This window comes from Mixophyes fleayi, chromosome 1 (genome assembly GCF_038048845.1).
Source record: "Mixophyes fleayi isolate aMixFle1 chromosome 1, aMixFle1.hap1, whole genome shotgun sequence".
NCBI classification, from domain to species: Eukaryota; Metazoa; Chordata; class Amphibia; order Anura; family Limnodynastidae; genus Mixophyes; species Mixophyes fleayi.
The window spans coordinates 91,478,025-91,497,229 of NC_134402.1; the positions used below are offsets into that span (position 1 = coordinate 91,478,025).

General features: G+C 44.2%; 1 protein-coding gene across 1 annotated transcript in view; it reads right to left on the bottom strand.

Annotated features, from left to right (window-relative positions):
• KLHL2 (kelch like family member 2) overlaps positions 1–19,205 on the bottom strand; it is a 95,243-nt gene that overhangs the window by 47,996 nt on the left and 28,042 nt on the right. The window contains exons 4-5 of the mRNA XM_075197989.1: positions 8,269–8,390; positions 83–245 (exon numbers count right to left, since the gene is read on the bottom strand). Coding sequence (XP_075054090.1) covers positions 83–245; positions 8,269–8,390 — 285 coding nt within the window. The remainder of the gene's footprint in view (positions 1–82; positions 246–8,268; positions 8,391–19,205) is intronic.

A 19,205-nucleotide genomic window follows, 5' to 3' on the forward strand; every position in this document is an offset into this window, starting at 1 on the left:
TTAAATAATAAAAAATGAGTCAAAAGGAAAACATTGAAACTCACAGTACCGTGCACTAATATTTGTACATCTAAGTAATTACCTGCAAAGGTATTAGCCTGTATTAACAATTCTGTGCAAGCATGCATGTCAGCAAAGGCTCGGATTCCTAAACAGTTGGTTGGGTGAAGCTGGGATTCCAGAAACTCACAACAGGTTTTCCTCACATCTTGAAGCTGCAAGAGACTGGCTGCTGGAAGAAGGACCTGCAAGTGGGAAAACATCAGCAAATGTGCTATAATCATCTCTAAAACACACCCTTCCTCTAACATTACTGGTGATCCTTCCCCTTTAATACAATTAATGTTACTTCTGAAACAGTAAAAACCAAATACACATATACACACACACACACACACACCCACACACACTGATGGTACATGTCAACATAGGTATCTTCTAAATCAGCATATAAGCGGGTGTAGGGTTGGGGGTGAAAGCAAATGCACATGGTCCAGAGGAGACAACAGATGTCAAAAGAAAATTTAGAGAGGCAAGAGTGAGAAAAGCTAGTATGAAGATGAGGAGCTAGAGGATTTATCAGGAACGTGTCCATAAATCATTCTATATTAATAACATATGTACGAGTGACTTATTTCTATGATGCCGTTGTCTGAATAGGGTACATAATATACCAAATTAAAGGTCTTGGTCTGTAAGTTTGCAGAAAAATAATGGTGTTGTAATCGGTTGCTTTGTTTCGGAGTTATTTTGCAAAACGCCTTCCCGCCATTTATAACGATGCATTACCACTGTCCTCTGGAAAATGTGACAGTTGGCAATGCACCTGTTGGCTGCTCTGGAAACTGTGACAGTTAGTAAACTTTCCCTGTGCACCTGCTGGATGACTTGGAACATGTGACCTGCTAGGTGGTCTGGAAACTGTGACAGTTATTCTGCTCTTGAGGGCGTTGATGTGGTGGAACCCTTACAGGTCGCCCAGTTCACAGATCTTCTAGTCAAGAATATTATCGTCACAATCAACGTATGACAAAAACAGATATGCTGCTTGCATTGGACATGACATATTCACCACAATACTACTCAAATTGCTGTCACAAAGGAAAGGTTTTGTTGCCTGATGTAGTTGTTCCACCATATTTAGCAGAACTGTTTATGACAAATACCCGCAAATTACGTATTCATTATCTTCATAATATCCTCAGTTACAACTCTGCATTTGCCTCCACATCTTTCAAAGCTAATATTGCTCAGTTATCTGGCCATGAACCATACACCTTTATAATACATGGTGCTGTACATCACTTAATAGGAAGCTTACATCCAGATACTGCAGTTACTCCAAGTTACACCCACATTTGTTAGTATTACTACATATAATGTAGTGTATAAAAAAAAAGTTATTGAATCCTGGTAATAAAGTAATTAAGTCATTAAATTTCAGTTTAATTTAAGGCCGCTACCGCTGGGTTTCCCTAGTTTAATATGAATGCGACTACACTATGAATGAAAACAGATGTACACAACCACATGCTAATTGTCAATTTAATTAATCTGGTAAACTAGGATATATTTTCATGCTTCATATCAAAGAAATGTTACTGATGTTGGATTATTTTAATTATACCCTATCTAGGTCAGACATGCATTGAGTCACTAATCAAAAAGAATGTAGGAGTCTCCAAAGTAAAGTTCAAGAACAACTCCCAACAAACACAAAGTGTAAAAGCAAACCAAACCAGATTCCCTGGTATCACTGTAAACCTGTTTGAAAGACGGAGGATGGTTGGGTGCACAGCATTTCATCTGTACAAGACTAATGAAAGGCTAATGGTGGGAAAATGCTATGCAGCCACGACAAGGTGGAAGTGTCAGCTCCAGGCTCTTAGCGATTAGATCTACTTCAAAATGAAATTTGACTCTGATGTAACTGAAGATAATGCATTCTAATACTAAGAATTAATAAGTAAATGATGTATACATGTATGTGCAATGGAATACAATTTGCCTATATCAGCCACACAGAATCTCAGTATAAATGGATTTAGCATATATGTCTTCTATATTCCTTAAGCTGGCTGGCCACACATGCATCAAACAATTTAATTAACGCGCAACATCACTGTACAATTTTAGAGCACATTACAAAATGGGATCATGTGTGCTCCAATCATTTTTAACCAGATTATACATACTAGAATGAGTGATTGCTTTACAAAAATTACAATTTTGACCTAATAGGCAGAAATGTCTATTCAGGGCACGCACATTGTAGGGTTGCTGTAGGGTCGCTAGACTTTAATCACCGCTTTAATCAGACTTTAATTTTCCGCTTCCTGTCTCCACCCTGCTCGGACGTGCCCCGCGAGCTCTCCACTGGGACCCAGAGCCTGGGCTCCCTACTTCTGTGGAGTAGCCCCCGGCACCTCTCCGCAGCCTGTCGCCTACCCTGCCTCTCCACCCTGCCTTCTGCCGTGTCCCTACACCCGCCTGGCTACCTGGCTCCTCCGGCTGTGCCTGTCCTCGTCCCCCGGCAGCACCTATTCGGGTCCCCGGCTCCGGCCCAGCTGCCCCCACCGTGCCTCCTCCACTCTTACCTAGCTCCAGTGCTGCCCGATTCTCCTCTCCTGCTGACCTCCAGCCGGCTGTCTTCCCGGATCCTCCCGCTGCCGTCCGCGAGGCCTACTTCCGGTTTCATCCCCGGCCTCGACTGCCGCACCTCTCCACCTTGTCTGGGTTCAGCCTTCGGCCTGCGCTGCTCCAGCTTCTTCTCAGCGCTCCTCCCGCAGACGACCGCCCTCCACTCCGCTCCAGTGTTTCCCCGGCTGTCTTCCTGGTTCTTCCTGCTGCTGGCCGCGTGGCCTACTTCCGGTTTCACCCCCGGCCTCAAGTGCCGCACCTCTCCACCTCGCTCCAGTGTTCCCCGGACCGACCCGCTCTGAGGCCTCCTCCTGATGGACTCCGTTGCCTCCGCCGGCCTCCTCGCCTCCGCTGCCTCTCCACTCTGCAGTTACCCTCCGGTTTTGACTTGAGCAGGATTCCATCAACTACTCACCCATCTAAGCCCTCACCAGCACCCTGTAGCTACAAGCAACTTCCCTTGGCGAGTAACTCAAGGTTATGTTACCTCCTTCCACGCCCGGGTCTGTCTCCATCGCTGCCTCCGCTGCCCACGGTCCCTCCATCCATGCCCTGGACTATCTCCGATGCCACCTCTGACGTCCACGGATGCTGCCCCTCCTTCGATGTCTCCTGGCTCTCCTCTAACTTTCACCCATGCTCTCCAGGTAACGTCTACGGACTACACTATTGTTTCTCTGGATCACACCTCTGACATTTTCCCTGACTGTTCCCTGGAATCTCGAACTCTTCCCCTGGCTTGGCTTGCCACTCTGAACAGCTCCTAGCCACATTTAGGCACCCATTGTTTACTGCCATTTATTGCCTGTTACCTATTGCCAATTGCTTCTATAGCCTGTTTTATTGCCTCTATTTTTATTTTCCTGTTACCATCTGTTATTCATTCTCTCCATTCTCACTGTTTTTGTCTCTATTATCTACTGTTACTCCATTATTTTGTCTCACTGGTTTTGTCTCTATTATCCACTGTTACGCCATTTTATTGTCTCCATTACTCACTGTTTTCACTCCATCACTCACTGTTTTCCTCCTGCCTTGTTTTCCACTTGCCACACCTTTTCTCCCTTCCACCTCTAGCCTCATTAACTGACTCCCTCTCTACCCTCATTCTCTTCGTGTCCTTTGTCTCCCCGTCACCTGCTACCTGTTCCTCTGCCCTCCTGGCATCCTCCCATAGCCCTCTCTCTGTCTCCCTTGCTCATCTCTGCATCCCCCCCTTTCCGCGCCTCTCTCTCCCCCCCACTATGCCGCCCTGTCCTAACGCCATTCCCATTCTCTCCCGCTGCCCCACCTCACCATCTTGCCCCCGCTCTCCCCAGCGCTCTGCCAACCTTGCCAACCTCATCCCTATCTCTCCTCTTTCCTCCTTCCCCCTCTCCTGTGCCCTCTGGAATGCTCGATCTGTCCGCAACAAACTCACCGCTATCCACGACCTCTTCTTGTCTAACTCTTTTAACCTTCTTGCCATTACGGAAACCTGGCTCTCTGACTCTGACACCGCCTCCCCCGCCGCCCTCTCCTATGGTGGCCTCTCCTTCACCCACTCCACCAGACCTGGCGCCCGCCCAGGCGGCGGTGTGGGCTTCCTCCTCTCCTCCGCCTGTACTTTCCGTGTCATCCCCCCTGAACCCTCCCTTACCTTCTCCTCTTTTGAATCCCACTCTATCCGTCTCTTCTACCCCATCCACCTCAGAGTCACCGTCATCTACCGCCCCCCTGGTCCCACCTCCCTCTTCATCGACAACTTTGCCGCCTGGCTTCCTCACCACCTCTCCTCTGACCTCCCCTCCATCATCCTCGGCGACTTTAACTTCCCCATCGACAACCCCTCTGACCCTGCGTCCATTAAGCTGCTCACCCTCTCCTCCTCTCTTGGCCTCACACAATGGACCTCTTCCTCTACCCACTGCCTTGGTCACTCCCTTGACCTAGTCTTCTCCTACCTCTGTAATCTCTCTGATTTCTCCATCTCTCCCTTTCCTCTATCCGACCACCACCTCCTCTCTTTCTCTCTCTCCTCCCCTCCCGCTCCCCACCCCACGCCCCCCACTCCTGCTCAGTCCAGGCGCAACCTTGACGCCCTCGATCCTGCCACCCTGTCTGCTACTCTCGATACTCTCCTTTCCCCCCTTTCCTCCCAGGCCTGCCCCAACCTGGCGGTCTCCCTCTACAACCACGCTCTCACCTCCGCTCTTGACGCCATCGCCCCGGCCCACTCTGTCAACCCCCGTCGCTCCAAACCCCAACCCTGGCACTCCAAATTCACCCGCTTCCTCCAAAAATGCTCCCGCACGGCTGAACGATACTGGAGAAAATCCCGCTCCCTGGCTGATTTTCTCCATTTTAAGTTCATCCTCTCTTCCTATAGCTCCGCCCTCTCTCTAGCCAAACAATCTTTCTTTAAATCCCTCATCTCCTCCCAGTCCTCCAACCCCCGCCGCCTCTTCGCCACCTTCAACACCCTCCTGTCCCCACCCGCCCCTTCTCTCCCCTCCTCCCTTACCGCCACCGACTTTGCCTCCTTCTTCTCCTCGAAAATTGAGGCCATCCGACTCGAAATCACCTCCTCCCATCTTCCGCCCCCCCCCACACTTCCTCCCTCCCCCACCCGCCACCGCCCCCTCTTCTCCTTTCGCCCCACTACGGGCGAAGAAGTACACTCTCTTATTTCATCCTCCCCTCCGTCCTCCTGTCCCCTGGACCCCATCCCCTCCCACCTACTCCGCTCCCTCTCCCCCGCCACCTGCTCCCACCTCGCCCACCTCTTTAATCTCTCCCTCTCCGCCGGCATCTTCCCCTCCTCCTTCAAACACGCCCTTGTATCCCCCATTCTTAAGATACCTAACCTTGACCCCACCTCTTTCTCTAACTATCGCCCCATCTCTCTTCTCCCCTTTGCCTCCAAACTACTTGAGAGGCTCGTCTGCAGCCGCCTCTCCACCTACCTCTCTGACCACTCCCTCCTTGACCCCCTTCAATCTGGCTTCCGCCCCCTCCACTCCACTGAAACTGCCCTGGCCACAGTCACTAATGATCTCCTCTCCGCGAAAGCCAGGGGCCACTTCTCCCTTCTCATTCTCTTGGATCTCTCAGCGGCCTTCGACACCGTTGACCACCCGCTCCTGCTCCTCACCCTTCAATCCTTTGGCCTCTCCGGCCCGGTCCTGTCATGGTTCACCTCCTACCTTGCTGACCGTTCCTTCTCTGTCTCCACCTCTGGATCCCTCTCCCCCCCCTCTTCCCTTCCAGTAGGGGTCCCCCAAGGCTCTGTTCTCGGACCCCTACTCTTCTCTCTTTACACCTCTTCCCTGGGGAAACTCATCAGCTCTTTTGGTCTCCAGTACCACCTTTATGCCGATGACACCCAACTCTACCTTTCCTCTCCCGATCTCTCTTCCTCCCTCCTCTCCAGGGTGTCTGCCTGCCTCTCTGCCATCTCCTCCTGGATGTCCTCCAGATTCCTTAAACTTAATCTCGCTAAAACCGAACTTATTGTTTTTCCTCCTGCTCATTCCCCCTCCCCTTCCGATCTTTCTATCTCTGTCCTCAACTCCTCTATTTCCCCTGTTCCTCAACTTCGCTGCCTCGGTGTCATCCTTGACTCCTCTCTCTCCTTTGCTCCTCACATTCTCTCTCTCGCCAAATCCTGCCGCTTCCAGCTGCGGAATATCGCACGCATTCGGCCCTTCCTCTCCCAAGATGCCACTAAGGCTCTTGTCCACGCTCTTATCTCCCGCTTGGACTACTGCAACCTCCTCCTTACCGGCCTCCCCCGCTCTCATCTCGCTCCCCTTCGCTCTGTACTGAATGCAGCCGCTCGGCTCATTTTCCTTTCTCGCCGCTCCTCTTCTGTCTCCCCCCTATACCAATCCCTTCACTGGCTCCCCTTCCCCTACAGAATAGTGTTCAAGCTCCTTACACTTACCTTCAAGGCTCTCTCCAACTCCACTGCTCCCTACATCTCCAACCTTATTTCCATCCACGCTCCATCCCGCCCTCTGCGTTCGGCTAATGACCGTCGCCTCACCTCCCCCCTGGTCACCTCCTCCCATGCTCGCATCCAAGACTTCTCCCGCGCTGCCCCCCTTCACTGGAACCAGCTCCCCCGCTCCATCAGAACATCCCCCAACTTGTCCAGCTTCAAACGGGCCTTAAAAACCCACCTCTTCCTCAAAGCCTTCCAGTCCCCCACCTAACCGACCTCCCTCCAGCCTCCCACCTACCGCCGTCCCTATCCTGCCCTCCTCCTGCCTCCCTCCTCTTAATTCTCCTCTCCCCCCTCTCCCTCTCTCCGTTCTCCCCCTTTCCTCCTCCCACCCTTGTGTCTCTGTCCGTCCTACCCTCCCCTTAGATTGTACGCTCCTTTGAGCAGGGCCTCCTCTCCTCCTGTTCTCCACCACCTTAACTCTGCTCTCCAGCTCCTTGTCTCTTCCGTGGGGTCCTCCTGCCCCTCTAGCTTCACCGCAGGGGGCTCTCACCTTTCATCTAGCTGTACTTTGAGCTTCTGAGTTACTGTGCTTTTTGTTAACTGTACCGTGCTGTCTCACCCTGTATCGCGTCTCTGTATGTCCCTGTACGGCGCCACGGACACCTAGTGGCGCCTTATAAATAAAAATTAATAATAATAATAATAATAATAATAATCACCTAATTACAATACACAACTCCAATCAGATTCAATACCAGATTCCTTTTCCCACTTAATGTAATTGAATTGCTGATGGATTAATTTTATCATCTACATTTTAGTGCACTAGATCTATTGTGAGCCATGCATTTATCAACTTGATTTTCTAGTAATTTGAGTAATCTGTACTCCATAGTCATACGGACTCTTCCAGCATGTGTACTCAAAGCTTGCCTGACCTCAAACAATACCTTGACACTTCTAAAAGACATATAAGGTTATCTGTGCTACTGGTAATTTCTAAAGTATTAAGTAAAATAAGATAAAACTATACATCAATATATATACGAATGGGAGAAAGTGAAAAAACGGACTACTCATGGTAATGACAAGTAATGTAGTCTTTATTCCGATATTTTGTATATATTGTGACAAAAGCACTTGGGAAGTTGTTAATGGCAGATATATAAGACCCATGTTTCTATCGTTTGTGTTTTATAACCCCAGGGATATTGCTTGTGTTTGGGAAAGAGCTTCCCAAAGATCGCTTTCGACTGCAGGAAGAGCCGATGTAAGGGTCCCTGGAGTTGTGAATGGACAGATTAGGGCAGGCTCCATTCAGTAGGCCCATTTCAGAGCTTCCAATTTACCAGACACTTTGCTTTTAAATCAGGAATTGCACCTGTGAGGTGCTGTTAAAAGGCTACATATATTCTACTATATAAATGCCTAGTGGCGTGTGTGGGAAAAAGAAAAACCAAGCTGCAGCGCCACATACATACACACACATATATATATATACATATATATATATATATATATATATATATATATATATATATATATATACACACACACATATACACACGTACATATACACATACACACACACAAAGCTTGCAACAGTCTTTACAAACCAACAAGTAGGATATTACTTTAGATTTTTTTTTTAACGAAAACTAGACAACTTGTGGTCAGCATGTTATAATCAATAACTCCACCTGCACATTTTCTTCTGTCACTTGAATTTCCGCAGTGTAAACGTAATCTACAAGCAACTTCAGGGTCCACCCATCTACTTCCTTTATCCGGACTCTTTTCGCTCGACTTTCACTCATCTCACCTACACAAACAAAAAACAAAATAAAAAATTTCAAATAAAAATAGTATTTTTTTTTTTACTTGTCTATGCAGATTATTTCACACAATTATATTACCATAATAAAAGGCATCACAAATGAATACAAGATATTAACAGTCAGCATCCTGCTCACAAGAGGGTTACCACTAGATTGTAAAACATTACTACATTAATAAAACTATCGAATATTACAATGTTTGCAAGCTGTTCTTGGAAAAGCAGACTGCAAAATAATTGGTTTATGAACTACAGGACAACTGAATATTTTTATTTATGAACCCTAACCATAGTGAAAGGATAACTGGTTAAATAATACAGAAACAACAAGCCAGCATGAAAGCATCAGCTTTCAGTAATTTTTGCACAATTTACTTGATTACTTTATTTTTGTACAATAAAGGTGCATAAGAATTTGTACAAAATTGCATAAATATAAATGGTTGCCATATGGAAGACAAAATGTTGACTAAGAGGGAATCAAACGCAATACTTTAAACCTCATCCATTTATTAAGCCAAGTTTGTTAACTCACAACATGAACACATTGTGTGCGTTTGTGTATTTGTGTGTGTGTATGTGTGTGTGTTCATACAGTGACTATAAAAATCAAACATTCATAACCTTTCGACATTTTCTTACAATTTTGTGTAAAATTGCTGCATTTGGGAATTCTTATCACTCTGTCCAAGAGAAAAAACAAAACAAAAATCTCTCTATGCAATAGGCCATTGTCCTGCTGAAATATAAACCTTCTCCCAAGTCCTTGGCAAATGAAGGAAGTTTGCCTCCAAAATGTCTATATGATAGATATATCATACGCCGTCCATTTTAACCAGAAAGCAGAGACGTATCCCCATAGCATTATGTCCCCTCCATATGCCATATTAGACCAGTGGTCAGGGAACAGGGGTAAATTACACCAAAAGGCGTAAAAATTAAATTCCTCGGGGGTAATGCTGCCGATTCACATGCTGTCAGTTGGATTGTAGACCCCCTTAAATGTGAAATTGCTGTTGTACCAAAAGAGCCTCAAGGGTTGGCAGAGGCATTTCTTGAGCTTCGATGCAATAATGAAGCATGTATTGCATTTGAAAACAAAGCAGATCTGTCATATTTTTGGATGTCAACAGCTGCAAAGGCATTCATAATTGCACATGAGGAAGCAGTAAAAAAGTTGCTGCCTTTTGCAACAACCTACCTTTACGAACAAGGATTTTCCACTCTAACGAACATAAAAACAAAGCAGAGAAATCGATTGGATGCTGAAGACTGTATCCAAATTGCTCTGACATCAAAATGCCCCAATATTGATGCTCTCGTATCAAATATGAAGCAACATCATTTCTCCAAAACCTGACGATTTGAAGTTGAAGCTTTCAAAGAAATTTTGATTAGATTCAATAAAATTTTGAATTCCAATAATTAATATACGATTTCCTTCCTTTCAAATCAAGGGGGTAACATCGGAGTATCTAAATATATTTTGGGGTAAAAAGGTAAAAAAGTTCCCTGACCTATGTATTAGACAGTGTGGTCTTGGGATGATGCAAATAGTTAGGTTTGTGTAAACCAAGTTTGAGGCAAAACAAAGTTTAAGCTTGTTCTCAACAGATAACTAGACTTTCTCCCCATGTCATGTGGCTCTCACACAAGCTTTTCAGGCAAACTCTAGCCAATATTTAATGTCCGATTTCTGCAACAATGGCTTTAGGTTTTCCACACTCACAGAAGTGTATATTTGTTGTCTCGGGGACAGTTTCTCCATTTCTGCTCAGGAATACACACTGCTAAGAGCAGGCTCTGGAGGGATCTGTTTAGGGACTTGACCAATTTTGAAGCCCTCTGTGTTTCTTCCTCCCCATGCTACACACATCTACCTATAATTTGACACTTCTTCTAACCTGCTCTTACCATAATTTTTTAAGGAATGTGAAACAGAGAAAGATAGCACACTTAAAAATAAAAACTTATGTTTAAAGCTATGACAAACACCTTCACATCAGATAATTAGTGGTAAGCCCCAGGAGAGCAACTATACAAGTGTAATGAGAGAGTCGAAGTACAGAGAATGAGAAGATACAATCACAGGTATCTATCTTCTAATGTCTGCACGTTTGTCAACCTCATATGTACTGTTTTTTGCATGACTTGTTTTTATGTATGGATTGTTATACTAACTCTCCAGCATTGTGCAGTTTTGTGGCACCTTACAAATAAACTATGATGAGGATGTCACAATGTGTGCTGGAGAGGTCATTTGCAGGTAAATACCACAATACATATGGTGGATATTGGCGCATGATTAAAGGCTTCTGAACAAATTTTCTTAACCTACGCAAAACTGTACTTAAAAATTTCTGCTACAATCAAAGAACATTCACATAAATTGTGTTATAGATGGTATCTTGTTCCCTCCAAGATGCATATCTTTTCTCCATATGATCCATGTTAAAGGTTGTTCAAAATTAGGTAATTTTGCCCACATTTGGTGGATTTGCCAAAAATTACTAAAATTTTGGTGAAACATTAAATAATTTTTTGGGATTAAAGCTGAAACAACCATCAACATTCCTCGCTCTCTCAGAATTTGTTCACCTTCCATTTTTCGAATCTAGGTATGAAAAATACTGCAATAACATAATTCACTATATATATGTCTTGCTGCAACTTCTCAGTTAGCTGGTCTTTGGAAATCTCCAGATCCACCCCATCTAAATCATTTGATATGTATTCCTTGGTTGATTTCAACACTTAACAAATTAATAATTTTCACTACTATTTCATTATTCTTTTAATTTAAAATTTTATGCATGCGGAAAAGCTCGCTGCCCCACTTTCCCTTCCTTGTTTTTCTCCTATTATTTAAATAAGTGTGTGTGTTTGTATTCCTATACTTTTGGGGACAATGTCCTGTTTACACACCAACACTGTGGGGACCTCAGTCATAGTGGGGACAAAAGAAAATGAGGTCTCTGTGAAACCTACAAAACCTAGTGAATGCAGGGCATCTTGCCAATATACTCAGCCTTAAAATCTGGCATGTCCCCACAAGTCACTTTTGTCAGACCAAAAGTGTGTGCGAGTTTCTGATGTGGAGGCGAAAGTGTGCATGCCCCCACTGGCTGCCTATGGAACAGCAGGCTCATACTATGTGCAGGAAGTGAAGGAGATTGCAGTTTTCTTGCTCTTTTACACACATGTCCTTCTCCTGCTGTAAGTAAAGTGGGTACAGTGGGTATAATACAGACTAATGGAGGCTCCTATAATAGCGTGGAGATCAGTGGGAAAGTGTATGTCATACTTGCCAACTTGCTGAAGTTGGCTTCCGGGAGCGGTGGGCGTGATGGGGGCGGGGCTCCAAAATTTGTGTCATTTTGGCCCCGCCCCTGTGACGTATTGACCCAAACGCGTCATTTGACAGCAGGGGGCCGCGATGCCCGGTGAATCGCAGCGTTTTGGACCTAATTCTGTCCACTTCACTAGGAAGTGGGCAGAATTCTGCCAGATGCGGGAGATTGCCACACTCTCCCGGGAGTCCGTGAGATTCTTGCTTAATGCGGGAGTCTCCCGGACATTCCGGGAGAGTTGGCAAGTATGGTGTATGTACCTGACCCTTCAGAGGAGAGTGGATTCAGACACCAGCAGTGATGTGCAATTGCGGGTTAGTGGAACAAAGCAAAGCATTACTGCCTGTACTATAATTAGCCTGGCATATCAAACATGTTCACAGTATAGAGACTGAAGTTGCCTTGGCCATGAAAATTCCCAAGAACTCAAAAGAAAGGTGCATTAAAGGTGTACATCTTCAGAATAGAAGCAACTTTGCGCACAACTAAAGCGATAAGGACAGGATGCAGTGTTCCGATTCCATGCAAACTACCAAAGACATGGTTTCCAAATGCTTCATGCACTGTGCTGCTTGCCAAGGCTTGTTTGCAAGAAAATACCTGTGGCAACACATGAGATGAGGTAAGCTAAACCAAAGGGGAAACATACCCAACCCTGGCAAAAAGAGACCCCAGTCTCTGTGCGTCTTTGCTCAGTCTATTCCATCTGACATCATGGTGGCTTTTGCAAGCTCTTGAGCGACATGAACCCAGACAACCTTTTACTCACAGTCTAAAATCCCAGATGTATCATGCAGAAGGGACACTGGCCTGAAATTATAGGTAAGAATTTGGAAGAGACGGAAATACTAGTAAGATGGAAAATTTGTATCTGATGTATGGTTTTGACTGTTACCTCGGTCATTTACATATCTGTTCCTTTTTAGAACCGTTCCAGCTACAGTGACAAGACAGAGGATGAGCAATCCCCTGAAGTGAAACAAGTAGGCATGTATTCAACACATCCATGTCAGAATGGAAATTATGTATAGACCCAGCAACACAGGACCAATGCCCTACCATTGGTCCCGTAATGGACTACTCTGTCCACACTTATAAACAACCTGACGGGAAGCAGAGATCTTATCCAAGCTCTGGAAAAGCACATGATTAAATTTATTCAGACACACACGGTGGCTGGAAAGCATGTTTGCGTTGCATGTATCTTGGTTGAACCATTAACATTGAAAAAGATTGAAACTGGTTAGCTGTGAAAGTCTACATAAAAAAACTGAGAATTAAAAATTAGTTGAATCTATATACAGTGGTTGACCATAACTGTAACCTGTTTGACTAGCCATGGCTAGGCATCAGTGTATGCAGACGTATATATGTCCTCAGACGGGCTGAATACATGCAACATTCCCCACCATACAGTCCGTGTCAATTCTTTGATCAAAGTGAAACTGAAAAGCTCAAGCAGTAACTGTGGTGACAAACCATTCCTAAACATATCCATATGACTGTCCTGTTGACAGGCCATTAGGAAAGAGGTGTCTCTATGGATTGGACCAAACGGACTAGCCTTCGCTCCCCATGCGCATCAATGAGCCTTTGGCGCCCATGACCCCGTTGCCGGTTCACCGGTTGTCCTTTCTTGGACCACTTTTGGAGATACTAACCATTGCATACCACAAGACCTGCTGTTGTGGAGATGCTCTAAGCCACTTGTCTGGTCATCACAGCTTGGCCTTGTCAAAGTCAGAGTCAGTCTCTCTCTCTCTCTCTCTCTCTCTCTCTCTCTATATATATATATATATCTATACACACACACACACACACACACACACACACACACACACACACACACACACACCATACTGTGCAAAAGTTTAGGCGGGTATGGAAAATATTCTGCAAATTAAGAATGCTTCAATAGATGGAAGTGTTAATAGTTTATTTTTTATCAATTAACAAAATGCAAAGTGAGTGAACAGGAGAGGAATCTAAATCAAATCAATATTTGGCGTGACCACTCTGTCTTCAAAACCGCATTCAATTTTTCAAGGTACACTTGCAAAGTCAGGGATTTTCTAGGATTCTAATTCAGGTGTGTGATTAACCAATCATACCAAACAGGTGATAATGATCATCATTTTCTTATGTAGGTTGAAACACAGTCATTAACTGAAAGAGCAACAGCTGTGTAGGAGGCTTAAAACTGGGTGAGAAACAACCAAACTCTGCTGCAAAGGTGAGGGTGTGGAAGACAGTTTCAGGTCACAGGTCAAACAACAGAGCAATACTGAACACAGCAACAAGACACTAGGTAGCTAGAATGCATCAGCAAGGTCTCTCCCAGGCAAAGATTTCAAAGCAGACTGGGGTTTCAAGATGTGCTGTTCAAGCTCTTTTGAAGAAGCACAAAGAAACAGGCAACGATGAGGACGTAGACACAGTGGTCAGCCAAGGAACTTAGTGCATCAGATGAAAGACACATCATGCTTACTTCGAAATCGGAAGATGTCCTGCAGTGCCATCAGCTCAGAACTGGAAAGATAAGCGGGACCCAGGTACACCCATCTACTGTTCGAAGAAGTCTGGCCAGAAGTGGTCTTCATGGAATAATTGTGGCCATAAATCAATACCTTCAACGTGGACACAAGGCTAAGTGACTCAACTATGCACAAAAACATAGGAACTGAGGTACAGAATAATGGCAGCATGTGCTCTGGACTGATGAGTAACAATTTTAAATATTTGGCCTTAACAGAAGGCAGTTTGTTCATCGAAGGGCTGGAGAGTGGTACAATAATGAGTGTCTGCAGGTAACAGTGAAGCATGGTGGAGGTTCCTCGCAAAAGTTCTTTGCAAGGTTCCTTGTAGAAGTTCTTGGGGTTGTATTTCAGAAAATGGAGTTGGGGATTGGGTCAGGATTAATTGTGTCCTCAATGCTGAGAAATACAGCAGGTACTTATCTATCATGCAATACCATCAGGGAGGCGTCTTATTGGCTCCAACTTTATTCTGCAGCAGAACAACGACCCCAAACATACATCCAATGTCATTAAGAACTATCGTCACCGTAAAGAAGAACAAGGAGTCCTGGAAGTGATGATATGGCACCCACAGAGCCCTGATCTCAACATCATCAAGTCTGTCTGGGATTACATGAACAGACACAAGGATTTGAGCTAGCCTTCATCCACAGAAGATCTGTGGGTAGATCTCCAAGATGTTTGAAACAACCTCCCTGCCAGGTTTTTTTAAAAAGCTGTGTGCAAGTGTACCTAGAAGAATTGATGCTGTTCTGAAAGCAAAGGGTGGTCACACCAAATATTGATTTGATTTAGATTTCTCTTCTGTTTATTCACTTCGCAGTTTGTTAATTGATAAACAATAAACTATTAACACTTCTAGTTTTGAAAGGAAGCATTCTTACTTTGTAGTATATTTTACACACCTGCCCAAAATGTCCCCCCATAGCAATTTGTGTATGTGTACACACATATACATACATACATACATACACACACACACACACGTCCGTATGTCCATATAAATAATCGCAATGCATATGGAGGAAATCTTGAACAGTTTGAAAAGTATACGCCAAATTTGTGGACATATATATCTGAATTCCCTTCTTTATTCCTGCTCTGCCCCTTTCTTACTCTACTCTGATTTCTCCCATGCTTGCATGATTTCAAATTATTTCAGCCATTTCTCTTTCATCACCTGGATCTCGTGATGCATCCAAATTGCTATGGGGACATAAAATAGGTAATGACACTGTTCTAAAAAGGATCATATTTCTTTGGCAGAACTAAAAATCATCTGGTTGGCTGATTACAGGCATCTGTGTATGTGTGAGGTTATCATCTGACCTATCAGCAGGAAGAGCAGGTTTAAGGGCAGCACCTGAATAATATCATCTCTGCAATTTGGTCATCCTCTTCTGCTTGTCCAGATTGCTCATACACAAACAGCTGTCACCCTAAAGCACCACTGCAATGTGTGCAGCACTGTACTAAAAACAATGACAGATATGCTCATCTAACTTTCAAGAGTTTAACAACATTTCAGAGCTACAGTTGTTTGTTGGTTTTATAAAGGAATGTAATCAAGTGTTCATGTAATTGTGTAATATTACACTTGGGTTGGGTCCTGGAAACAGCTGAAGGATAAGCAACTGTCTCGTAAGATCCCAATGTAAACCGGACTGTAAATAACCCACATATGGAAACGTCATCAGGTCAAAAAGAAAAACTCCTTTAGGCCGCGGAACACTTTTGCAGAATAAAAACTAAAATTACGCTGAATGAAAACAGTTGGATCCAACAAATATACAGCACTGTTATCCTGTCATTGGGTAACTTTATTACATATACCATGTACACAGAACTAAAAAACAAAGCTCAATCATCATAACGCTTTTAAATATTTTTAAGACAGAAGTACAAGCAATGTTGCTAGGAGACTGCAAAATCACTATGTTAGAAACAAGCAGATGACAGATGGACAAGTGTCTCTCTGTAAATGAATGATCAGATTTAGGTGTCTGCCTTTCACAAGCTGGCATACAGCAAGTGACTAAAAGCCAGCAAACAAGCAGATATCAGGACACAGCTAGTTCTGTGGGTAGAAAAGTATGACAAAGGCACTTGTGTATAGAGCACAAAGATGAAATAAGAAACATGAATTGCGATTTCTTATGGCCATAATTCTTACCATGAATGTTATGGTTTACAATCTCTATTGGACAATTGCCAAACTAACCAATGTAACTAGTTAATGGTTTAACGTTTTTTATTATTCTAAATTAAACAGGATTTTCATTTTCACCAATGTGCTGTGAAACATGCTGGAAGTTAACAAATTCTCCACAATGAAAGACAACATACACTAACTCATGTATGCCTTTCTTAGTGGCCAGGTTATAACATAATTCACTCTAATACTGTATCAGAGGCTTTACAAAAAGCCTTCTCAGCTATCTGTGACCATTGTAGAAGCAGTCTAGAGAGAAGCCAGAATAAGCACTTTGAGCCAATATATCATCAGTATTACATACAGCATATCTTATCCAATGTATCTTCCTCTGGTGCCTGCTACCCTCCTCTCCCTCTATCTGTTGGGGTTCCCAAAAGTTTTGTTTTTTGCCCATTACTTTTATCTCTTTAGACCTCATCAGCTCTGTTTCTTATATCGCCTCTAAGCCGATGACCGTCTAATCTACCTTTCCTCCCCTAACCTCTCTTTCTGTCCTCTCAAGTTTGTCAGACTGCCTCTCTGCCATTTCCACCTGGATACTACCTCAAAATATCCAAAAGTAAACTTCTCTTTACACCGCCAGTGTCATATTCCCCTCCTCCTACCTCCCTTAAAGGTTATTAGTGTCACCCTCTCCACTGTTCCCCACGCCTGCTGACTGGAGTCCATCATCGACTACGCCCTCAAATCACTCCCCACATCCAGTTACTTGCTCAATCATGTCACCTCCATCGTTACAACAGTGCCAAGATTCGCCCTGTCTCCTCCCTGGATGTCACCAAGGCATCCTCCATGTTCTTGCCATCTCCTGCCTTGATTAATCTAATCTCCTCTCTGGCCTACCTGACAATGTCTTTTTCCCTTCTTTTTTAACGCCTCCCCATCCTACATCTCCAACCTGGACACAAAATACTCGCCTACTAGCCCGCCTTGTCAATGACCACAGTCTCTCCTTTTCATCTGTCACCACATCACACTCCCATTTCAGGATTTTGCCCACGCTGTTCCCCACATTTGGAACTCCTTGCCCTGCCAAAACAAACTTGCCCCACACCTCAAATCTTTCTCCCTCAAAACTTGCCTACTCCCCCCTATGCTATGACAATTCCCTCCTCACGCTTCACCTGCCCCTTCCACTCACTTCCCTCTTTCTAATGTTTCCTTTGTTCTAGCTGTGACTTCTTATGTACTTGTCTACTCTATTGTCTCTTGTATAGTATTTTACAGTTTTTATTGTTTCTCTTGTCACTTATCTACATTTTATTATGTTTATTTCTTGTGCGGATTCTGTGGCACCATATAAATATAATAAGATGATGATGTTGAGCATCACACACACACTGGTTTTAATGTTAACATTTCTGAAAACTCAGACAGATAAAGACATTAACCAGATGACTACAAGGCAGAAGGCTGGAGAATAATTCTGTTAGAGGAAAACATGTGCTTGTCTGGCAGACGAGATACAAATATGCACAACATCCATTAACCTCATCATAACTACTCATTCACAGCAGAAGTTAGATCACAATGAAAGAAAAATAGTCAGTAAGAGGTCATTGCAATTTCTGTATTTTCTTACTAACTTAAAACAGGTGCCTGTATTAAATAATACTTATATCTACTGTATTTAGCTTTTTATAATCTGCTGCCATTCCATGCTGGAAATCTTTCCAAAATAAGTCATGTGACAAGGGAGCTGAACTTTTTCTTAAACCTGCAATACTAGGGTGGGGAGCCTACCTACCCGGGGCACCCCTCACTGCTCCAAAGAGTCTTTTTTTCCCCAAGGGCTGCTTTTTTCATCCCCTTCCCAGCCAACAGCATTGAGCCTTGTTAAGCTGCACAGGAGTTGTGACCTCACAGACCAATATCCAGCAGCAATCAAGGAGATAGCAGCTTCTTACTAGACCTCCCGCTCACATCTCCCTCTGCAGTGATTTGTGGGTGCTCTATTATGGAAACAGCGTAGTCCTGGGGAAATTGTTTCAGCAGGCAGTTCCCACGGTTCCACTAAGAGGAAGTATCAGTAATAATTGACAAAGTAAGTGGGAAAAATTTCCAGTCTACACTTTGAGGCCTCCACTCTGCTCTCCTGAGCAAGCGAAGAGGCTGGTACATGCACAGTGAAGCATCAAATGGGGATATACGGTGGCTTCAGGAGGGTAGACTGGCAATGACGAGACCCCATTACCTTAAGGCCAGGTGGTGTCAACATCCCTCAAGTTCCAGCACCGCTTATGGTATCAAAATCCAGGCTTTAGAGTGTAAATTGGGGCTGCTCCGAGTGCTGCTAATGTCATCTACAACCAGTCGATGCAGCCATTTTCGTAAGCAAAAGTAATAGTCAAGAGAATGCAGGCTATCAATTTGCTATGGACATGAAGCACTGGCGAGGACACTGGTTTCTAGTTATTTGATAGACTGCACTCCTTGAATTTTCCTTCGGCTTGCAAAATGGCTATCTCCACTGTGTACATGCAAAACCAAATTCCCAGTTCATCTTAATTAAGTTCTGACTATATTATACTGATGCATCGAACACTATTCACTATGGACTTTGAGTCTTCTTCAAAACCCTTTCTTTGTTCCATTATTTCTATTGAGAAGGGCTGTCCAATTGGTTGTCCTGCAAAGCCCTTTTCTAGCACCCACCTGCACACCCCCTCCTTGGACTCTAAAGCACAACATTTATTTT